Consider the following 21,478-nt stretch of genomic DNA (forward strand, 5'->3'; position numbering starts at 1 on the left):
ACAAAATGAATGGATCACTTCTCAAAAAAAAAAAATCTATAATAAATGAATAAAAGGTCAGGAACCACTTATCATGAAGTGAACAGTCAGGACACTTTCAATCTTCACACAGAGACAGTTGGAAAAGCAGGAACAATGGGAAGATCTTTGCTGCCTTAGAGGCCCTATATGATTCAATCCTAAAAATAAAACTGACAGAGGCAACAGGCCGATTCTCTAGTGCTGTGCACTACATTAATAACCACTGAAATAATCTCCTTTAACTTTGGAGTAATGGCAGTAGACTCAACTCCTCGGGTATAAAGCTCATTGGGCAAAGACACAGAATCACACTCTGTGGCCAATGGCTCAGAAGTTGCTAAGGCGACACGTAAATAAAATACAGAACCTACAGGAAAAGGCACAGAATCATACTTATGGCCTCTGCAATCAGTCAGCAAAGGTAAAACTGGGTAGTTTGTGTCCTGCATGACAGCAGTAAACACTTCAGCTGAGAGAGCAAAGGACCTAACTAACCTTGAGCCTAAGGTGACTCTGAAAACAGGGAGAGACTAACAGCAGAAATCAACATGGTTCCAGAGTGCAAATGTTGGCACCATGAGTAGCTGTGCTGCAGGCAGTCCCTGACCCATTAGTGGAAAGTGAGTTGGCGGCACTCCAACACCAGTACAGTGGGACCAGTCTACTCACTATGTGAGTTTTCACAGACAATGCCAACAGCCCTGGACTTGGAAAGTGCTCCCTAGCTAATATTTATCAGAACAGAGTTTGAAAAGGGCCCCACACAGAACCAAGCACATGAAGGTCTCTTTCATGCTTGCCCTGCATTGTCCAGTCCAGCGAGGTCCGGATATGGTACGGTTCAAAAGTCAGGCTCAGCTATTCGCACTGGATAGAAAAAAAAGATGAAAAAAATTGCTAGAAAATGAACAGTCTTTACAATAGCAGAGCTGGGGAAAATATGTCCATTCTCCTGGGACACTAGGAAAAAAAAACGGAGGCATGTAGTAAATAGCAGGGGTCATTCTGGGTTGGCCCACAGTTTTCGCTTTACCAGAGTTCAATCCTGCTGTAGGTGGCAGTATAACCCGAAGGTTAAAGATTTTGTGTTCCTCAGTGGACTAGAAATAAAAAAATGGATTTTTAAAACAGCTTACCTGAAAAATCCTTTTCTTGGAGTACATCACGGGACATAGAGTACCATAATAATGACTGTGTGGGTTATACGCTTACCTTTAAGTGACTGGACACTGGCAACCAATAGTAAGACGGTTCCTCCCATACCGGAAGCACCTCAGTTTTGTAGCAAGCAATGACGATCCCAGAAAGGGGAGGGACCTCTGTGTCCCGTGATGTACTCCAAAAGGATTTTACAGGTAAGCTGTTTTAAAAATCCATTTTTCTTTATCGTACATCACGGGACACAGAGCACCATAATAATGACTATGTGGGGTGTCCTAAAGCAATGCATCTGAGGGGGGGGGGACACATTATCCCTAAGCCTAACGGGCCTGAGACTATAAAGCTGCCTGCAACACGCTGTGGCCAAAAACAGTCTCCCTTTGAGATCTCACATCCACCTGGTAGAACCTGGTGAACGTATGAACTGAAGACCAAGCGGCCGCTTTGCAAACCTGAGCCATAGACACCTGCTGGCGTACTGCCCATGATGCACTAATTCCTCTAGTGGAGTGTGCTTTTAAACCCCAAGGTGGAACCCTGCGCTTTTTCCATACGCCTGGATAATAGTCTGACGAATCCACCTGGATATAGTTGAACTTGTTGCCGGCTGTCCTTTTTTAGGACCCTCAGGCAAGACAAAAAAACAGTCAGTCAGTCTTCCGAAAGGGAGCAGACATTTTCAAGTAAACTTTTATTGCCCTCACCACATCCAGTGAGTGAAGCGACCTTTCCTCCCTAGTCTTAGGGTTTGGAAAAAAGGAAGGTAAAATGATATCCTGATTCAAATGAAATTTGGAAACTACCTTCGGTAAAAAATCCGAGGGCGCATGACCACTCTGTCCTGATGAAGAATCATAAAGGGTTCTTTGCAAGAAAGGGCGGCCAATTCTGATACCCTTCTAGCCGATGTTATAGCCACCAAAAAAACTAATTTTCTGGTCAATAGGACTAAAGGAATATGCCTAATAGGTTCAAACGGTTGACTCTGTAAGGCTGACAGTACCAAATATAAGTCCCAGGGACATAAAGGTGGTTTAACCGGTGGACTCAGGTGTGTTACTCCCTTGACAAAGGTTCACACCAAAGAATGGGATGTAATTGGTCTTTGGAAAAAAAACGATAAGGCCGAAATCTGTCCTTTAATTGTCCCTAAAGCAAGCTGCAAGTCTACTCCTGCTTGAAGAAAGGCAAGAACTCTTCCAATCGTATACCTACGAGGGCTCCATTTCCTCTCCTCACACCAAGAAATGTACGACTTCCAGACTCTATAATAGATAGCTCTAGAAACCGACTTTCTAGCGTTTATCAAGGTAGACAAGACTGAACCCATAATACCACGGTCTTTCAACAGTCTGGTCTCAATAGCCAAGCCATCAAATTCAGCAACCGTAAAGAAGGATGGAATATGGGTCCTTGAGACAACAGGTCTGGATGGCATGGAAGGACCAATAGGTCCCCTACTGCCAACTTCACAATCTCAGAGTACCAGGATCTCCGGGGCCACTAGGATCACTGGTTTTTGCTCCTCCTGTATTCTGCGTAATAAGTGCGGCAGAATTTGGATCGGGGGAAAGGCATATATCAGAGAATACTGATCCCAAGGAACTACTAATGTGTCTATCCCGACAGCATGCGGATACTTGGTCCTGGAGACAAACCTGTCCAGCTTGGCATTGAATCTGGATGCCAGCAGATCCACATCTGGGGTCCCCCAGTATTGGCAGATCTGTAGAAAAACCTCGGGGTGCAGGGACCATTCCCCTGGCAACAATTTCCGGCGACTTAGGAAATCTGCCTGCCAATTGTCCACCCCCGGGATAAACACTGCCGAAAGGAACGGCACATGTTTTTCTGCCTAAGTCAATATATGGTTTACCTCTCTCTGGGCTGCCCGACTCCTGGTACCTCCCTCGTGGTTGATATATGCCACCACCGTGGAGTTGTCGGACTGGACTCTGACAGGAAGACCCCGCAGTCTGGATGTCCAGAATGGCAGAGCTGCCCGAATCGCCAATAGATTGATGGGCAAGGTCCTTTCTGTCTGGGACCATACTCCCTGAACAGACGCCTCCTCTAGGACTGCTCCCCAGCTGAGAAGACTGGCGTCTGTAGTTACGACTTTCCAGGCTACTGGTGGGAAAGATTTCCCTCTTTTCAAATTGCTGGTTCTTAACCACCAAGAAAGGTTCCATAGTACCTGTGGAGATAGAACCATTGACTTGTCCCAGGCCTTTAGAATACTGTTCTGGAACACTCTGGAGTGGAACTGTTCATATGGCACTGCGCTGAAGGATGACACCATCTTGCCCAGCAACCTCATGCACAGCCGAATAGAAGGTGTTAGTTCTTTTTTCACCTTCTGGACAAGTTCCACTATGGAGGCGACCTTTAAGGGGGGCAGAAACACCTTTTCTTGGGCGGTGTCCAAGACCAGACCCAGATACACCAAGGCTGTGGTCGGACAAAGAGCTGACTTGTCCAAATTTAGAATCCAACCTAGGCATTGCAAAACTCGTACTATTCTTGACACGTTTTGAATCAGCATGGGGCAAGAACAATCCCTTAGGAGAAGATCGTCCAGGTATCCTACTATGGAGACCTTCTGAGATCTTAGGAAAGCCAACACCGGGGCCAGAATCTTTGTGAAAACCTTGGGGGCTGTGGCCAGACCGAATGGTAGTGCCACGAATTGAAAATGACTGCCTTCTACAGTAAAGCGTAGGAACCTCTGATGTGGACCGAAGATTGGCACATGAAGGTACGCGTCCTTGCTATATATGGACGCTAAATAGTCTCCCTTTCTCAGGGATTTTATTATCGAACGAACCAACTCTATGGGGAAGGATCGAACGTCTATAAAGCCAAAGACATTTGGCTTCGGCACAGTGAATAGGTTTGAGTAAAACCCTTTGAACCTTTCCTCGTGCGGAACCTTTATAATTACCCCCTGCTGAATATAATTACCCCCTGCTGAAGCCTGCCCCCCACCCGTGAGAGCGGGGGCGCCCCTTCACAAGGTAGATTTGGAGTTGGGCTTGGGTGTCTTTTGGGTCCAGGGTTTCTTCTGACCCTGGGGTCTTTTAAATCCAGACGGCTGAGGCCGTCAATACCGCTTAAGGGAAGAAGCACTAGGTCCTGGAGCATTGGGAATTTTATAAGAGGGTTGCTTCCCTTTCTTTTTAATAGGGAGTAAGGCACTCTTTCCTCCAGAGATCTTTTGGATATATTTATGCAGATCCTCACCAAACAAGCGCTCTCCATGGAATGGAAAAGCTGCGAGTAGCCTTTTACATGGCGTCTCAGCAGACCAGTTCTTTAGCCACAAGACTCTGCCCATATGTATTGACAGTAACGCAAAACAAGACATCTGTTGGATTGAGTCCTTCAATGCGTCTACTGCAAAACATAAGGCATGAGGAATCTCCGATAACTTCTTGGCAGATTCCTCCTGGCAAGGTATGTTCTTTACCAACCCTTTAAAGCGATCCTTTAGGGATTGGCAAATCCCAATAGCTGCAACTGCTGGCTGAACTGCTGCACCAGCCACCGAAAAGGAGGCCTTTAATAAGGACTCTAGCTTTTTATCAGCCGGATCCTTGAATACCTGGGCATTATCCACTGGACAGGTTAAACTTTTATTTACAGAAGATATGGCAGCGTCCACCAAAGGTGTGCCCCATTTCTTCCTGAACTTCTCCTCCATATGATATAAGACAGAAAACCTTTTTGGAGGTAAGTATATCCTGTCAGGGTGCTCCCAGTGCGCGTAAACCACCTGCTCCAGTAAGGGATGCAAAGGGAACGCTTGGGAAGTTTGCTGAGGTCGCAAAGATCCCAAAGTAGAACAGGAGAGTGCAGACTCCTGAACCGGGGTTAACTTAAACCCAAATCGTACCATCTCAATTAGAGATTGGATAAACAATTTTTGGGAATGGGAGGCTGAAATTGGCTCTTCAGAGCCAGAGTCCTCAGCCGAGGATCCTTCAGCCTCTCCTTCCTCTCGGTCTTTTATGACCACCTCTTCCAAATCCTCTGCCCATTCTGGTTCCAGATCACCTGGATCCATCTGGCTGTAAGAGTCCTGGTGCTCTAGTGACTCTCCACTTGGCCCAGGCTCAGGGGAGGAAGATCTATTACGCTTCCTCCCCCCCTGTGTTACTGAGGCAATCATGCCAGCTATTTTGCCCTCAAGGCCTCCTATGCCAAATCATCCTTTGTAACATAAGCCGAGGCAGGTATATTGGTAGTGGTCACTATGCCTGACAAATGCAATGGCTCAGCCAGGCCAGATGCCGCAGGTCTTTCAGGAGAAACTGAGGCTGCATCAGCATGGGGTTGGTCTCCGGTTTTAAAAGGAGGTACTCTTACCCCTGTGCTAGCCTTGTTCCCTATACCTCGTTTTCTGGAAGACATTGCTTACACACGAGGAAGAAAAGGAGTACTCCCCACAAACTACAACCAGCCTTCAACCTTTCACCACTGTGTCCAAGACCTCCAGACTCACGTGCCCAAATGTCGCTCTGTGTTGTCCACGCGCACGCCAGGAGCTCCATCCCTATAAGCCTTAGCTAGAGAGTGAGCGCGCGCATCAGCGGCATGCCCGCCGCAGGGCGCATGTGCCATCCTGGCGCACGTGATGCGCACAGCAGCGGCGCACACCGACGGCATGCACACACGCCGGTGGCGCACACACGGTGCATGCGCACATTCGCGCACACCTGATCAAAATGCGCGCCATACCAGGCATCTGTAAGACACAGGATTTCAAGGTTTACCAGCAGGTTTCAGAGGGAATACATATATACTTATAATAAATTCCCAAAGGGAGTACTCACCATCCCAAGCAGAAGGGCCTGTTTTACCAGGCCCAATCTTCCATCACGGTGGGTAGCGCCTCTAAGGACCTTCAGGGACCGGGTCCCCCATATTTTGGGGTCCACACCCCTGGACCTGTAAAGCACCCTTTCTGGTTTTACCTTGGGCAAGATTGACCAGGAATAGCAACTTAACAAGAGTCCAGCGCCTATATAGGACACATTACAAGCAATACCTCGTTCTTGAACCGAGGTTCGGGTACCATTCACTTTAGCTTTTGTTATGCCATCCGAATGGATCCGATTATGACGTCCTCAGTGGGACATCTTTGAAGAAAATTGAAGAGCTTCAACAGCCATGACCATCACCTTCAAGACACTGGCGAAAAAACTGAGGTGCTTCCGGTATAGGAGGGGTTATATGGGAGGAACCGTCTTACTATTGGTTGCCAGTGTCCAATCACCTAAAGGTAAGCGTATAACCCACATAGTCATTATTATGGTGCTCTGTGTCCCATGATGTACGATAAAGAAATTCCTTTTTATGTGCAAATTTAGTATTAGCAATGACTTACGTGCATACTGAGCTCAGTAGTGTGTCTGAAGAGATCCATGGTTTCATAGCTGCCAACTGCTTCTGCAATCAGGGCCTAAAAAAAACAAAAAACACACCCAGAGCAGTGGATGTACAGCAAATAAAGAGGTGGGGACATCAAATAGAAAGTGCAGTGCATCATATTTAAAGAAGAACCCTAGCTTGGTTAAAACCATTAGTGTTTTCGTAAGATGTCTGGTTACATGGTTATTGCTAGTGCTGGGCACTTGCCCCACATCTCTTGCAGGGGTGCCTTGGTTCTTGCCCATGTTTTTTTTTTTTTTTTTATTTTAAGGCCAAACTCCAGGAAAAAAAACAAACATATTTTGACTTTAGAATGGTCCATCTTGGTTATCTCTAAAACTGTACATACTACTTTTAGAGGGCAGGGGGCAGCTGACCTCTGAATGTAGTATAGTGTAGCTTTGGAGATAACCAACGTGTTTGTTTTCCAGAATTTTGCTTTAAAGTTCTGATGCTGTACTTTGGATGAGATGGGTTGAGGAGGGAGTTGAATTTGACCCCTGCTTTCTGTTTTGCACACTGGCCTGTGCATTACATACTCCTGACTACTGTATTTTGTGCATTAAGCACATCCAATCCCTACACTCTGTGCATTATATACTCCTGACCCCTACACTCTGTGCGTTATATACTTCTGACCCCTAGACTCTGTACCCAGAACCATTGCACTCTGCCCAACAGGCAATCCCGAGCCCTGCACTCTGGTTTGCAATCAGAGTTTCACTTCATATCAAAGATGCTTAGCAAGGTTAAGATTATTAGGCTATGCGAAAGGCCACTTTAGAACCCCCACACCTTATCAAACAGTGTCTTTATGGATCTTACTTTGTGCAGTCATGTTGGAAGCACAGAATTATCTCAGATGTAACTTTGCTTTAGAATTACCAGTACCCTTCACCGGAACTTAATTTAGAGTGGTATTCACATCCTTTTTAGCCATATAGTGTAACTGCATTGATTAAGGTGACTAGATTGCTCTATCAGGAACCTACAAAATAAATATTTACAAAACCACTAATTATTCTCTTTAAAATGGACTCACCTGTCCGATCCAGCATCTCACATACGAGGGTTCAAGAGACTGGGCAACTTTGAAAGCTTGATGACTTAGCTTAAAAAATACAAACATTTAATGTATATATATTACAGCACAAACTTATACATATATTCTTATTCTATACAACAAGCATGGAGGGAAATTCTACAGTGTCTTACCTGTATATTTTCATTCACTAAATACAGAGCCCCCAGATTAGTCCATGCAACAGCATTCTGTAGAGAAATAGAGACTACTAATAAACAGGAACACAAGGCAGCAATACATGTAGAAAGGATGTTTTGGGTTATTAACTGAGCATTCAGTACTCACATTAGGCTGACACTGGATTGACTTGATGAAAGCATGTTGCGCAAGTACATTATTGTTTACACCTGAAAAAAAATATAGATAAAGAAATACAAGAAATGGTTTTCCATTATCACTTTTAAGTGTCTTTCAGCTACAAAATGATCAGTGTAAGAGTATTATGGAAAGTGAACTTTGTGTCACCCAGGGACAATCATAGTCTTCATTTAACTCTTCAATAGTAATCCCTGCACAAGCACCTTCTTATTTTTGATGACAAGATAATGTGTCCCCATAACAACCAGGAACCAGCTGTCTTTTTTCAAAGAACCAGCACTGTTTTCTAGGCGCGTAGAAGGCTATAGGAAACCAAATACCAAATTCTTGGGAAAATGGCAGAATTGCAGCCATAGGAACACCAACACTGACACTTTGTCTGCAGTTCCCAAGTCAAGAGAAAATTCTAAAAACAATTATGCATAATAAACCACAATACATGGTCATACCTTTGGAGCAGCAAACAACCCCAAGTGCATTCCAATACTGATGATTGCTACTGTCCATCATGAGGGATTTCTTAATACACTAAACAAAAAAAGAAAATCAAGTGAAAACACGGCAGTCATGTGTTAGGCTAGGTTCACACTACTGCAACGGCAAAGACGTGCGACTTTGCCCTGCGACTTCCTTCCAACTTGGATGCCATTTAAGAGCCTGTACAAGGTCTGAAATCGCACCCAATCCATACCAAAGTAGTGCGGGAACCTTTTCTAAAGTAGGAGTGACTTGTGTAGTATCAGTTAGGACAGCTCTCAAAAGGGAATTTGACGTCATGCGACTTGGGGGTCTCACAAGTCGGATTCCATGTCACAGCAGTGTGAACCGAGCCTTAGTGAAGCATTTCTGAGTCTGTAGGGTAAAAGAACTAGTAATGTTACAAGTCATATGAAAGAACCATTTATTATGTTCACAGCTATTAAAAAGTTCCCTAAGCTGCAGCGAAGAAAATCACATTTTTGTTTATGTAATGTCGGTTTGCAGCTTATTGCTGTCTTGTTAGACAAAAAAAAACATGAACATGACAGTCTAGTAAGGAGCCATCATTTGTAGAGGAACATGCAATTAGCGCTCAGGTAAACCTCTGTAAAAAACATGTTTCTCCTTTTTATACTTGTAGAACAAACATACCTGCACAGATCTTTCCAATAAATTACTTGTGTCACTTGCTTGGCTGTCAGAGCTCATTAGATTTTGAGCTTGGTAAAGATAATTTATGCCAAGATCATACCAGATATTTGCAGATGATTGTATCTTCAATGCTCGCCCATAACACCTTGGAAAGTGAACAGTAGATTAAAAAAAAAAAAAAAATCTAAAAGCCTTCATGTAGTAAAAAGGCAAGTCTAAAGTGTATGTAAACCCCCACAAACAACCCATTCAGTTTAAAATTGAAATAAAAAGCAAAACATTTATAATAGGAAAGCGGAGGGACTGGCAGGAACACCAGGGATTGCACGTACAGGAAGCAATACAAAGATCAGGATACTTTCCCATACAAGTACAGCAGCACATATCAGGAATATGAAAGGCTGGAGTAACACATTCTTTATGCTTCCACTTATTCCAGGCCCTCCTCCTGCAGAGAGCAGCACTCATATAATAGTGTATAAGTGTTGCTCAGTCAAGGAGTACTGTGAGCTCAGCCTGCGTGATGATGAAATAGACTGGTGGTTCTGGACAGAGTAAGAAGCTGGGGGAAACTTTCAGAGCTTTTCATTTTTTTTATTATTTAAACACTTAAGGACCGAGCCTCTTTCTGAGATTTGTTGTTTACAAGTTAAAAACATTTTTTTTTTTTTGCTAGAAAATTACTTAGAACCCCCAAACATTATACATTTTTTTCTAACACCCTAGAGAATAAAATGGCGGTCGTTGCAATACTTTCTGTCGCACCGTATTTGCGCAGCGGTCTTACAAGAGCACTTTTTTTGGAAAAATTACACTTTTTTGAATAAAAAAATAAGACAACAGTAAAGTTAGCCCGATTTTTTTTATATTGTGAAAGATAATGTTACACCGAGTACATTGATACCCAACATGTCACGCTTCAAAATTGCGCCCGCTCGTGGAATGGTGACAAACTTTTACCCTTAAAAATCTCCATAGGCGATGTTTAAAAAATTCTACAGGTTGCATGTTTTGAGTTACAGAGGAGGTCTAGGGCTAGAATTATTGCTCTTGCTCTACTGATTGCAGTGATACCTCACATGTGTGGTTTGAACACCGTTTTCATATGCGGGCGCTACTCACGTATGCATTCGCTTCTGCACATAAGCTTGTTGGGATGGGGCACGTTTAAAAGATGTACTTAGTTTTTCTTATTTATTTTACCTTTTATTTTAAATTTTTACACTGTTCTTTTAAAAAAAGTGTCACTTTTACTCCTATTACAAGGAATGTAAACATCCCTTGTAATAGAAAAAAAGCATGACAGGACCTCTTAAATATGATCTCCGGGGTCAAAAAGACCTCAGATCTCATATGTACACTAAAACGCAATAAAAAACAAAAACAAAAAAAAAAAACGGTCATTTAAAAAATATACAAAAAAAATGGCCCTATAAGAGCTATAGGCAGAAGTGACGTTTTGACATCGCTTCCACCCTGCAATGATATGGAGATGGGTGGGGGCCATATTCCCCTCACTCGTCTCCATGTCACACACGGGGGAAAATCCGATCGCCTCCGCTGCTGCCGACAGCCCCGGTAAGCGACGGAGGGCACCGGAGCGGGGCCCGTCTCCCGCCGCCGATAAAAGTGATCTTGCGGCGAATCCGCCACAGAGACCACTTTTATCTTGAAGCAGACCGCCTGCTGAAGAAGAGGATATCGAGGTTATGGCAGTTGGCTGCTGCCACAACAACAATATTCCTCTTCAAATTACCGACGTATAACGATGGTGGACGGTCCGGAACTGGTTAATATATGGGTTACAAAAGTTAAAAAAATAAATATATAAAATAAATAGTTTGGAGTTATGGTTTAACATGTGTACTTTAGCATAGCCACTTTTTACTGCAGACTGTTCAATATTTGCAGTGTGGTTCTGCAGTAGTCGAAATATACACACAATTCTTACCTTGCTCCAAGCTCTAAGGCTTCTGATTTACCAATCACTCGATGGCCTTCATTCTGCCCAACAAGGGCACCCAGCACATTGATTTTGACTTTAGCTGGTGAGACTGCATAAAGAGAGGTACAGGCATCGCCAAGAAGTTTCCATAAACATACAAGATCTGGCCGCTGCTGAACCGCTCTGAAATTAAATACAATGCCTTTAGTAAATACAGAAATTAAATACAAAAATATTAAAGTGGAACTTCCAGCAAGCACCCAATACACCACTGATATGCATAGATCTTTACCCAAAACATTTTACTCCAAACCCTGCTGGAAACATTGGCCTTTAACCTCTTGTGGCCCAGTTTACAGCTGGTGATCAGCATTCCAGTAAAAGTGATCCAAGCAGCTGATCACTTTTACAAGGCTTGGAAGGCTGCTTCTAACTGACTGTCTAAGCATAGACTGTTGAAGAGTTCATAACCATCTTTACCCACTTCAATACTGGACACTCTAACCAATTTTCAGTTTTCAGCACTGTCACACTTTGAATGACAATTACTCAGTCATCAACACTGTATCCAGATTAAATTTTTATCTTTTTTAGACAGATAGAGCTTTCTTCTGGTGGCATTTAGTCACCACTGGGTTTTTTATTCTTTGCTAAAAAAATACAGAAAATTTTAAAACCCGTAAAAAAACAAAAAGAAAATGTTTTTCTGCATTTCTGTTATAAAATTTTGCAAATAATCTTTCTTCATATATCTAGGCCAAAAGGTATTCTGCTACACTTCTTTGGTAAAAATAACCCAAATCAGTATACAATATTAGGAAAGTTACATTGTTTACAAACTATGGTATATATGTGAAAATTGATCAGTCCCGATGGCCTCTCTCATTTCTTGAGGTCCTAAAATGCCAGGACAGTACAAATACCCCTCAAATTGCCCCTTTTTGGAACGTACAGTCCAGGGTATTTAGTAAGAGACATGGTGAGCTTTTTGAAGTTGTAGTGTTTTGTCACAATTTTTTGGAAATAATTTGTAACATACTGTCACCAGAGCAGTACAGCGTCATCATATGATTGGTGTGGCGGTGATCAGGTTACTGACTGGTGACAGTATGTAAAATAGAAAGAAAAATTAAATCATTTTTTGCAATTTGTTTAAATGTTTTTATTTTACATTCTGTGACCAGAGCAATGCAGTGTTACCATAGTTACACTAGTTACACATAGTTGCAGTGATTATCAATGTTATAAGCAATAATTTTTATGAATGGCATTAATTCATTCATAGTGTACTATTGTGATAGCTGTGATTGGCCATGTCTTTACCATGTGATCACTGACCAATCACAGAGATTATCTCAATAGTACACAATGAATAGCTATGAATGAAAGCCATTCATTGTGTACAACTGTCATGCGATTGTTGTGATTAGTACTGGGGCCGGCCTGGTACAATGATTGGTGGACAGTGGGTGCCAGATCGCATTGCTGCCCACTCCTATGGCATGTGGGAGGCACGTGACTGGGAGGACGTCATACGATGTCCACCCAGAACAGCACTGCTCCCACTCGACATCATTTGTATATAGGCCAGGAGGGAAGCTGTTAAAGAAGAATTATTTTATAAAATAATAGCATATTATTATTAATATTTATTCTCCCAGGGGACCAAACGTATCTAGCACTCGTCACGTTCAAATCTGTCTCTCGGTTGCTACGCAGCGTGGTTAGACATTTTTTCTCCCGCAGCCATAACAATGCGAGATGGATTTGTGAGCGACCGCTCTGGTAAGCAGGCAGCAGGGGCCACCCTGGAGTCCAATACTGCCATTCACAAAGATCACATAGCCAGTGGTGATGTGTGTCTGTCGATCTGAGGCTGCATCTAAACATACATACATTGTACATAGCCACAGCAGATGAATAACAGTCTCAAAGTGCTAAGCAATCTTCCACACTTAGAATGAACCATCACCACTGCCGAGCTGTGTCATTCATGACACCGACCTGATATCGCTGATTGTTCATTCATCAAAGTAAATGATCACACAGCGCTTCATCAGGGACATGGCTATGTATGTGTAAAAGCAGCCAACAAAAGATCACACAGCCCACAGCAGGGCCAGAGCTGTGTATGCGGAAAAGCAACTGCTAAAAGATCACACAGCCCGCATCCACTGAGTGATCCCTCACTATTATGAATGAACAAACAGGACTGCTTGTTCATTCATAAAATTAAAAGATCACTCAGAGCTGTGGCTCTGTATGATATATCTATGACTGCTTTTACACATACAGGGAACAAGAAGACAGATGACACACAGTCAAAGCTCTGAGTGATCTTTTACATTTATGAATGAACAAGCAGTGCTTCATTCGTAATAGTTAAAGGTCACTCAGCAAAGAGAATGGTTGGGAGCTCTATCTTGGCTGTACCTCCCTCCCAGAAGGAACAACCGTAATTTGGGCTTTAGAATGGGGTGGAGCTACAGGCAGCATAAAGAGGTGCGTTTAGGGGACAACAAAGCCACTGACCAGAGGAAATAGGCTGAATGACGCTGGCCATCATTTAACCCTAAAGACTGAGGACAACATGTAATGCAAAAAAGTACTACAGAAGCCGCTCTGAATCGAAGGCGAGTATGGCGGAAACAGCTTTGTTTTTATTACATCTTTCAATTGGCTACCTATTTTATTTAATTTCAACTGGAGTTCAGCTTTTAAATGTATCTGAAAAGAAACTTCTTTTCCCATCAATTTTTTTTTTTTTTTTTTTTTACAGTGTGTCCCAGTTGTGTCCATAAGACACTACAGGAAGAGAGCTGCAATGCCCTCTTTCTACAGATGTCTACAATAAAAGATTTCTTCTCACCTCATGTTCAAGTGACAGCTGTAACTTTAGGATTTACTATTAACTGATAACCAGGAGAACAGAAAATAAACAGGCCGAAACTTACTTAGAAGGGCAGACAGTAACCAGACTGATGGTTCAATAATTTAATGAATTTTAAATGAATAGATAACTGCATTACTCTGTGTTTATTTTTTTAAATCTTCTTGGAATCAATGGAATGAAAACCTTGATTAAAAGACACCAACCTTGTCAGGTATGCAAGCCCTTTTTCTATGGCAGCCACTGCCTTAGCATCCAGGAAATCTGCAAGTGCACCTTTTGCAAGCATTAAATGGCATTCGCCAAGACCTGGAAGAGACAAAAAGTTGAAGAAAAATGAAGGAACAAAAAAAAAACAACAATGCTGTTGAAAACCATATTCTATTACCAATAAAATTATTTCAGATTGGAAATGATAGAAATGATTCAAAATTGGGAATGATAGAAAGGTACAAATTAAAAAAAAAAAATTGATATACCACACGCATTAAAAACTCGATCCAAACCCAGAAGGCATTTTCAGATTTTTATTTAAAGGTGAAAACATAGTAGAAGAAGAGTGGTTGAAGAGACCTCACTTGCAGATCTTTTGTACATCTTCTTAGAATTTGGTGCAGTGTATATAGCTATATATATATATATACACATGTTACATACTATACAATCAATCACTTTAATGAAGCACAGACTCTATATATATATATATATATATATATATATATATATATATATATATATATATATATTAATATTAGTCTGTGCTTCATTAAAGTGATTGTAAAGTCTCTTTTTTTTTTTTTTTAAGTCAAAAATAACAAACATGTTATACTTACCTGCTCTGTGTATTGGTTTTGCACAGAGCAGCCCTGATCCTCCTCTTCTCGGGTCCCTCTTCGGTGCTCTTGGCCTCTCCCTCCTGTTCAGTGCCTATGAGGGCACTCAAACCGAGCTGCAGCTCCCTGTGTCCATTCAGACACCGAGCCACGGCCCGGCCCAGCCCCTTTCTCTCCTCATTGGCTGACAGACTTTGATTGACCGCACTGCTGTCTCAGCCAATGAAGAGGGGAGTCCCAGGCAGCCGAGACACTCCTGCAACATCGTTGGATCTAGAGGGACCTGATGTAAGTATTAGAGGGGCTGAGGGGGGATGTTACACACAGAAGGCTTTTTATCTTAAAGTGGATGTAAACCCCATTCATGAAATTTGAGCTGGGCATATATATCTGCAGTGTTTTCTTATCTCTCTTCAAAGCCCTAAGTCCTGTGGCTTTCTCCTGCTCTGTTCTCCTGTTATCAGCATGATTTATGAGAAGTTCTCCATCAACTGTGATAAAAGCCAGGCTGAATTTTGTCAGGGTGGGTGCTATAAATAGATTAGCAGAGAGCTGGTCAATTCACAGCACAGCTCTGCAAGTGTCTGGCTATGTGAAGGGGGGTGTGTGCCTTTGCTCCAATCAGCTGTCTCACAGTGTATGGCAAGAATCCACACCCACAGGGGAATCAGGAAGAGAAAGTTCTAACAGGATGCCCACTTTCTAAATCATATATAAAGCTGAAGATATACAACTTATGTAGGAGGATTTGTTTCATCTCTGTGTATCATCTGAGCCTGTTCACTTCACTGGGTATATGTAAGGGTTTACAGCCACTTTAATACATAAAATGTATTAAGATAAAAAAACTTCTGCCTTTATCACTTTAAGTTGGGTACAGGAGTACAGATAAAATAAGGCTACATATGCAATGATCTTGTCCCTATGGTGGACATAGATTGGTTCACTGTGGATGTAATGACATCATCCTTGTAATACCTTTTAGTGCAGGCACATATTCTCCAGACTTCTTAATAATTTGCTGATATTCTGTCGCAGCCTCTTTAAAAGTCCCCAGGATCTGCTTGATGGAGGCTATCTTGTACGCACTATATATTGAATTTGGGTTAAGTTCACTGGCTTTCATAAAGGATTTCAGTGCAGTGGTGTATCCTCCTCTGCTTAAGTAAGCCTCTCCCAAACACTCCCAGCAGTTGGAATCCTTTGGATCAGCTCTAAGTGCAGCGTGCAAGCTAATTCAAAACAGAGGTGTCAGTTATTATATAAAAACTAATGGATAAAAGCATTTCACAGTATTTCAATAAAAAAAAAAAAAAAAAAAATCAAAGGGCTAATTGTAAAGTTAGTGTTTATTGATGAGTGCGCACTGCTCTTTTTGAGAGTCCACGCAGATCAATTAAACACATTGAGTACTAATTATGACACAGTTAGAGGCCAGACTAAAATTCACAAATGACAAGGTTTGCTGATAGAATTAATTCATTGAGACTTGAGTGCTAGAAAGGTTCAAGCATGCTGTGAAGAGAGCTTTTAGAATTACACAGTGGAAATAGTAAAAGGTATCCTCCATTATAGCTATTTGGTTGTGAAATAAGAACATTGCAAATCTCAGTGACATACGAGTCAAGTTTAGTTATGAAACATTTCTAGTTTTTCATGGTGATAATTTGCACTTTTGGCCAAGAACCTTCACTTTAGCCATTTTAGCCTAGTACGCACGGGTCGAATATCAGGCAACATTCTGCATGTGTGTATGGCACACAGTCCAACAGAAGCTGGAACATCCAGCTTCTGTCAAAGGGTCATAACCGTAAAAGGTCTGCCGATTGGCTCCTGATCAGCGCCCTCAGCCAATAGCTGAGAGCGCCGATGGTTGTGATCTGGCAGGGAGCCATCCCCATGTCAAAACACAATAGTTTAGCAGAGGAGATAGCTATACTACCATCCGATTGTTAGTACAGCGGCTCCTCCTGAGCTCTTCAGTTTTTTTCTGTTCAGCCTGCTGGGTTAAATAAAAAAAAAAAAAATACTAGTGTGTACAAGGCTTTAAGCCAAAACAATTAATTCCCTGCAGAAAGTCTAAGCATTAAATGACAAACTATATGGCCAAAGGTTTGTGGATACCTACTATATGGACACTCCTCCAGAAAACAGAGTTTAGGAATTTCCAGCCTTCAGGCAACAGTTTGAGGAGGAACCTATACTGTTTTTAACATGACTGTGCCCCGTGTTCAAAGCCAGATTTATAAATGACACAATTTGACAGATTTGGAGCAGAGAAACTTCTGTGGCCTGCATAGAACCCTAAACCTCAACCCCAATGGGACCAAGTGGAAGGCCAATTGTGAGAAGGGTTATCTCATCCAACATCAGTACCTGACCTCACAAATGCTCTTTTGACACTAACAGACATAGAACGCTATTATTTTAGTACAGTAGTTGAAGACTAGAACCCCTGTGAGCTATTTATTGCTGTCTGTGTCCCTATTGCAGGTTTTCTCTTCCTTTCTAGTGTAACAGCTGCACCCAGTGTGAGGGAAATGGAGCTCCAGATAGCAGTTCTAAGTTCTAACAATGTTCTACTCTAGCCAACACTAAGATATATGTTTTAGCTAAACAAACAATTTAAAAGAAAAAAAAACGATTTAACCTATAAATGAGCCAAGTTTGGTAAACATGGCACTGCAAACTTACTCAGACACGGCTTTAGAATGCTGACCAGCTCTCAGATAGAAGAGACCTCGCCTAAGCCAAGCCCATTTTGCTGTTCCTGCGCTTGCCTTTTCTGTAACAGCTGACAAAATAGCTAATGCTGTGTCCTGGAAGACAGAGATAAATTTCAGTAAAATTACAGAACTGCACAGCCAAATATACAAAACACACTTTTAATATGTAAAAGCGAATACTCAATATGTTTACAACCTGCTTTATCATAATCAGAAAGTGAAGTGCTGCAAAATCTAGTACATCACAGGTCAGCAAAACATTTATTCCAGCTGGATACATTCACCAAGAATGCATCCAGCTGTCAGAATACAAGGACTCAGGGGGAGGATTCCCCCATCCACATCGAGTGTGTGAATGGAGGAATTGGGTCAGTTTTTTACATTCAACTTGCTGGTTGGAGAAAAAAAAAAAACAAAAACGACATCCTCTACCTTAAGTACACACAATCGGATTGTTGGCCAACAAAGTGTCAGACTTTTGTCCAAAGGGCGTGTGCCAGGAACTTGTCTTGCATACAAACGGTACACAATTGTCGGCCAACAAACACAAACGTAGTGATGTACTACGTGGAAATTCAGCTCATGAGCACCACCCTTTGGGCACCTTCTGCTAATGTCGTGTTTGGTGAGCATTGATTCCGAGCATGCGTGTTTGTACTTTGGACTTTTGTGTGATGGACTTGTGTACACACAATACGAAAATCTGACAACAGACCATTGTCCACGGAAATTTTACTAGCCTGCCATCCAACATTTGTTGGCGGAAAGTTGGACGACAATTGTCGCTCCATACTAACAGTCAGATTTTAGGCCAACAGTCTGTCATCACACAATTCCCTGCCGAAAATCCGAACGTGTGTGCTAGCCTCTAGGGTGCCAGAACTCATACGTGGACTGGCAGACACATGATGTCCATAGATCTGCTGTAGATTTTACACTACTGGGCTTGATTTACACAAAGAGAAAATCATGTTCTCTTTGCAATCAACCATCCTGTTTAATTTTTCAATAACACAATTGAGTTTTCACTTTGGTTTACCTCACTCACTAAACTAAATCAAACTGACTTTGAAAATTAAAAATGCTCTACTAGTTTAGTAGTAGAACAACCCAAAATAGATTCTTCTACTCCTGGCGATCGATGCAATACCACATATTGCTGTTATTTGTTGTTTGTACCTTTACCAGAAACACCACATTTTGCTTTGTTATGCTACCCAACACACACAGATATTAATTTGGCACCAAATAAAAAAAAAAAAAAAAATTAACCTACAAAAAAACACACTGACCTCAACCTACAGCAAACCTTGCTCTACCTTATTTTTTCTTTATTTTTTACACATACTTGTTGCCATACGTCTCTTATAGCAAGGAGAAAAAGATGCAGTGTATATTTTTCTCAATTCAAGAGGACAAAAGAACATAGGGACTGGTTGTATAATCACTGATTGCTGTGATAGAAAATCACAGGCAGTACAGCAATCATGCGATCGAGAGCTGGTCCTCCCGATCGTTAGTATGACACTTGGAGCCATCAGTGCCAGCTCAGTCTCCACACTGGGAGTGTGCTGTGCAGCATGCTCCCAACACAAACATAGGTGTGCACATATGTGGCCCAATGGAACAAGACCCACTTAAGTGAGGCTGCATATGTGCAAACACTTGTCATAAAGGGGTTAAAAAAATTCCATAGTGCTTTGTGAAATCTATGGTCATAAATGTACTCTGTACTAAAGGTTAACTGAAAAACCAAAGATTATGCTTTGCCCCCAAACCATAATAGTTTTCCTTTGATAAATCAATAGGCTTAATTACCATATCACCAAGATCCATACTTAGGTCCACAGCCGCTGCTCCCGACTCTCCATCTTTCTTATCTAGGTCAAATGCCTTCTTATAGCATCCTCGAGCTCGCCCTTTGTCACCAGCTACTTCTTTGTAGTAATGTCCCAAGTAGCAAAATACTTTGGAATGACAGGAGTCCAGTTTTGCAGCCTGCAGATCAAAGGATAACAAACAAATTACATAGTTTAATCAAAAAAAAAAAAAAAAAAAAAAGAAGAAAAAAAAAAAAAAACAGTCCACAAACAACCATACTGCAAGCTGAGCATCCTAGTCTGCCTAGGAAAAGCAAACATCATTGAGATGTGTCATATTAATGCTTTAGAATCATGGGTCTACACCTTTAGTTGTGATTCCTGGTGTCAAAAATACTCCAGCAGTGAAAGCAAAACTTTCTCTTCATACCACATGGGGAAGGATTGAAACTCATATGTTCCATGAGTAACTGTCTGGGATGACAATTATCCTGTATTGTAAGCAGTTGCTCAGGGATGATCATTCAGATCTGTGCTCTGCTCTATCCACAGAAGGAACACAGAAGGCTCAAAGTAAACACAGGTAGAATCCCCAGTGAATAGCGATGGGCAAATCTCCCAAGAATGGTTTGAAACCAAAACTTAAGAGGAAAATCCCCATTTAAGTCTATGGGAGGGTGGTTCTTGATAAATTCTGCTAATTTTTAGGGGTAATAGGCAAACTACTGTCAAAAGAGGCATGGGGAACATGTATCAATACAAAAAGTACATTTTAGTGTACACACACAATGTATTACCCATTATAATAAATAAATTATATATAGCGAGAGGGAGAGAGAGATCTATATCTATCTATCTATCTCCCTTAAAATTGTGAGGACCCATGAAGAGGCAATACTGATACCCAAACTCATGCATAGGCAATGCTTTAAAAGCCTTTAAGGGTCATCATTTTAGAGTTAACGTTAAATGATGGTCCTAGAATTATTGTTCTCACTCTAGTGTGAATGGTGTGCGTGGAGAGGAGTGTGTTGATAGGAAAAATGCTAGATGCGCCTAATTGCTAGTAGCGTTTAGCGCTTGAGCATTCATTGGTTTCACTGGCCAGAATAAGTTAATGTGAACCTACTTTAGGGTCTCCTCCCCGGCATCTATATCCCCCATTCGGTGTGTTCCACTGAGGTCAGCTAGGAGTCCGCCCTTACTCCATGTAATCCACAGAACAAATATAGAAAAATCTCAGCCACCGCACACCATACGAGCCCAGCGTATAATAAGTGATGGCAGCCTCAGCCTAACTCCATCCAGGCCACGCCCCCGACAATGTTTCACCCCACCCATGGGTCTTAGTCATCCATGATGGAGTTAGGCTGAGGCTGCTATCATTATTACAGGCTGGGCTTGAATGGTCCGGTGGCTGAGATTTTTCTCTATTTGTTCTGCAGAATAAATTAATATTCTGGCCAAATGGAATAAATGATCGCCCAAATGTTTGATGCTCCTAAACGCAGCTTTAGGCTCATCTTTTAAACAGCTTTTTTCCTTTCCTAGAGCAAAAGCATCCAGGGCAGGAAAAAAAAAAGGTCCTGTGTGCATGAGGCCTTAACCCTTTTGCTGCTGCTGACATAGAAATGACATTGGTAGCAGCATGGGGTTTTACACACAATCCCACGCGGCTGTCAGATCGAAGTGATCAGGCGGCTGGGCAGCTGCTTGATCGCTTCCAAACACCCTCAGGAATGGGTGGCCGTCCATTCCCCCTCTTCCTCCCATGTATCCCTGCGGTTTGGGTGCAGCATGGTTTAAGCACAATTTGCATGGGGTTTTAGGTGCGCTTCCAATGACTACATGCTACATTTTTAATGTGCTTTCAGAAAACGCTCGGTCTAATGAAAGTTAATGGGAATGCACCCGAAACCGGGTGTAAAAACGCAAATACAATTGCGCTGCACCCAAACCACAGCGCACAAGTGTGAACCCGCCTAAAGTTTGTCAAATGTAAAAGTCCAGCTGTTTGGCATAAGCAGTCAAAATCCTGTATGTACCATCCCATATTGGCAGATTAATTATAAAATGCGGTAAGCTTGTAATTAAACCCTAAAAACAACTCTGGTCT

The 21,478-nt window shown here is 42.1% G+C and overlaps 1 protein-coding gene across 2 annotated transcripts in view; it reads right to left on the reverse strand.

Moving 5' to 3' along the window:
- The window catches only part of SKIC3 (SKI3 subunit of superkiller complex), a 214,149-nt gene that overhangs the window by 103,449 nt on the left and 89,222 nt on the right, over window positions 1-21,478 (reverse strand). For both annotated transcript variants that reach the window (XM_073624527.1, XM_073624528.1), the window contains exons 15-25: window positions 19,361-19,540; window positions 17,511-17,635; window positions 15,795-16,048; window positions 14,190-14,292; window positions 11,100-11,276; window positions 9,149-9,293; window positions 8,467-8,545; window positions 7,985-8,046; window positions 7,831-7,887; window positions 7,658-7,726; window positions 6,572-6,646 (exon numbers count right to left, since the gene is read on the reverse strand). In XM_073624527.1, coding sequence (XP_073480628.1) covers window positions 6,572-6,646; window positions 7,658-7,726; window positions 7,831-7,887; window positions 7,985-8,046; window positions 8,467-8,545; window positions 9,149-9,293; window positions 11,100-11,276; window positions 14,190-14,292; window positions 15,795-16,048; window positions 17,511-17,635; window positions 19,361-19,540 — 1,326 coding nt within the window. The remainder of the gene's footprint in view (window positions 1-6,571; window positions 6,647-7,657; window positions 7,727-7,830; window positions 7,888-7,984; window positions 8,047-8,466; window positions 8,546-9,148; window positions 9,294-11,099; window positions 11,277-14,189; window positions 14,293-15,794; window positions 16,049-17,510; window positions 17,636-19,360; window positions 19,541-21,478) is intronic.

This window comes from Aquarana catesbeiana, linkage group LG01 (genome assembly GCF_042186555.1).
Source record: "Aquarana catesbeiana isolate 2022-GZ linkage group LG01, ASM4218655v1, whole genome shotgun sequence".
NCBI lineage: Eukaryota > Metazoa > Chordata > Amphibia > Anura > Ranidae > Aquarana > Aquarana catesbeiana.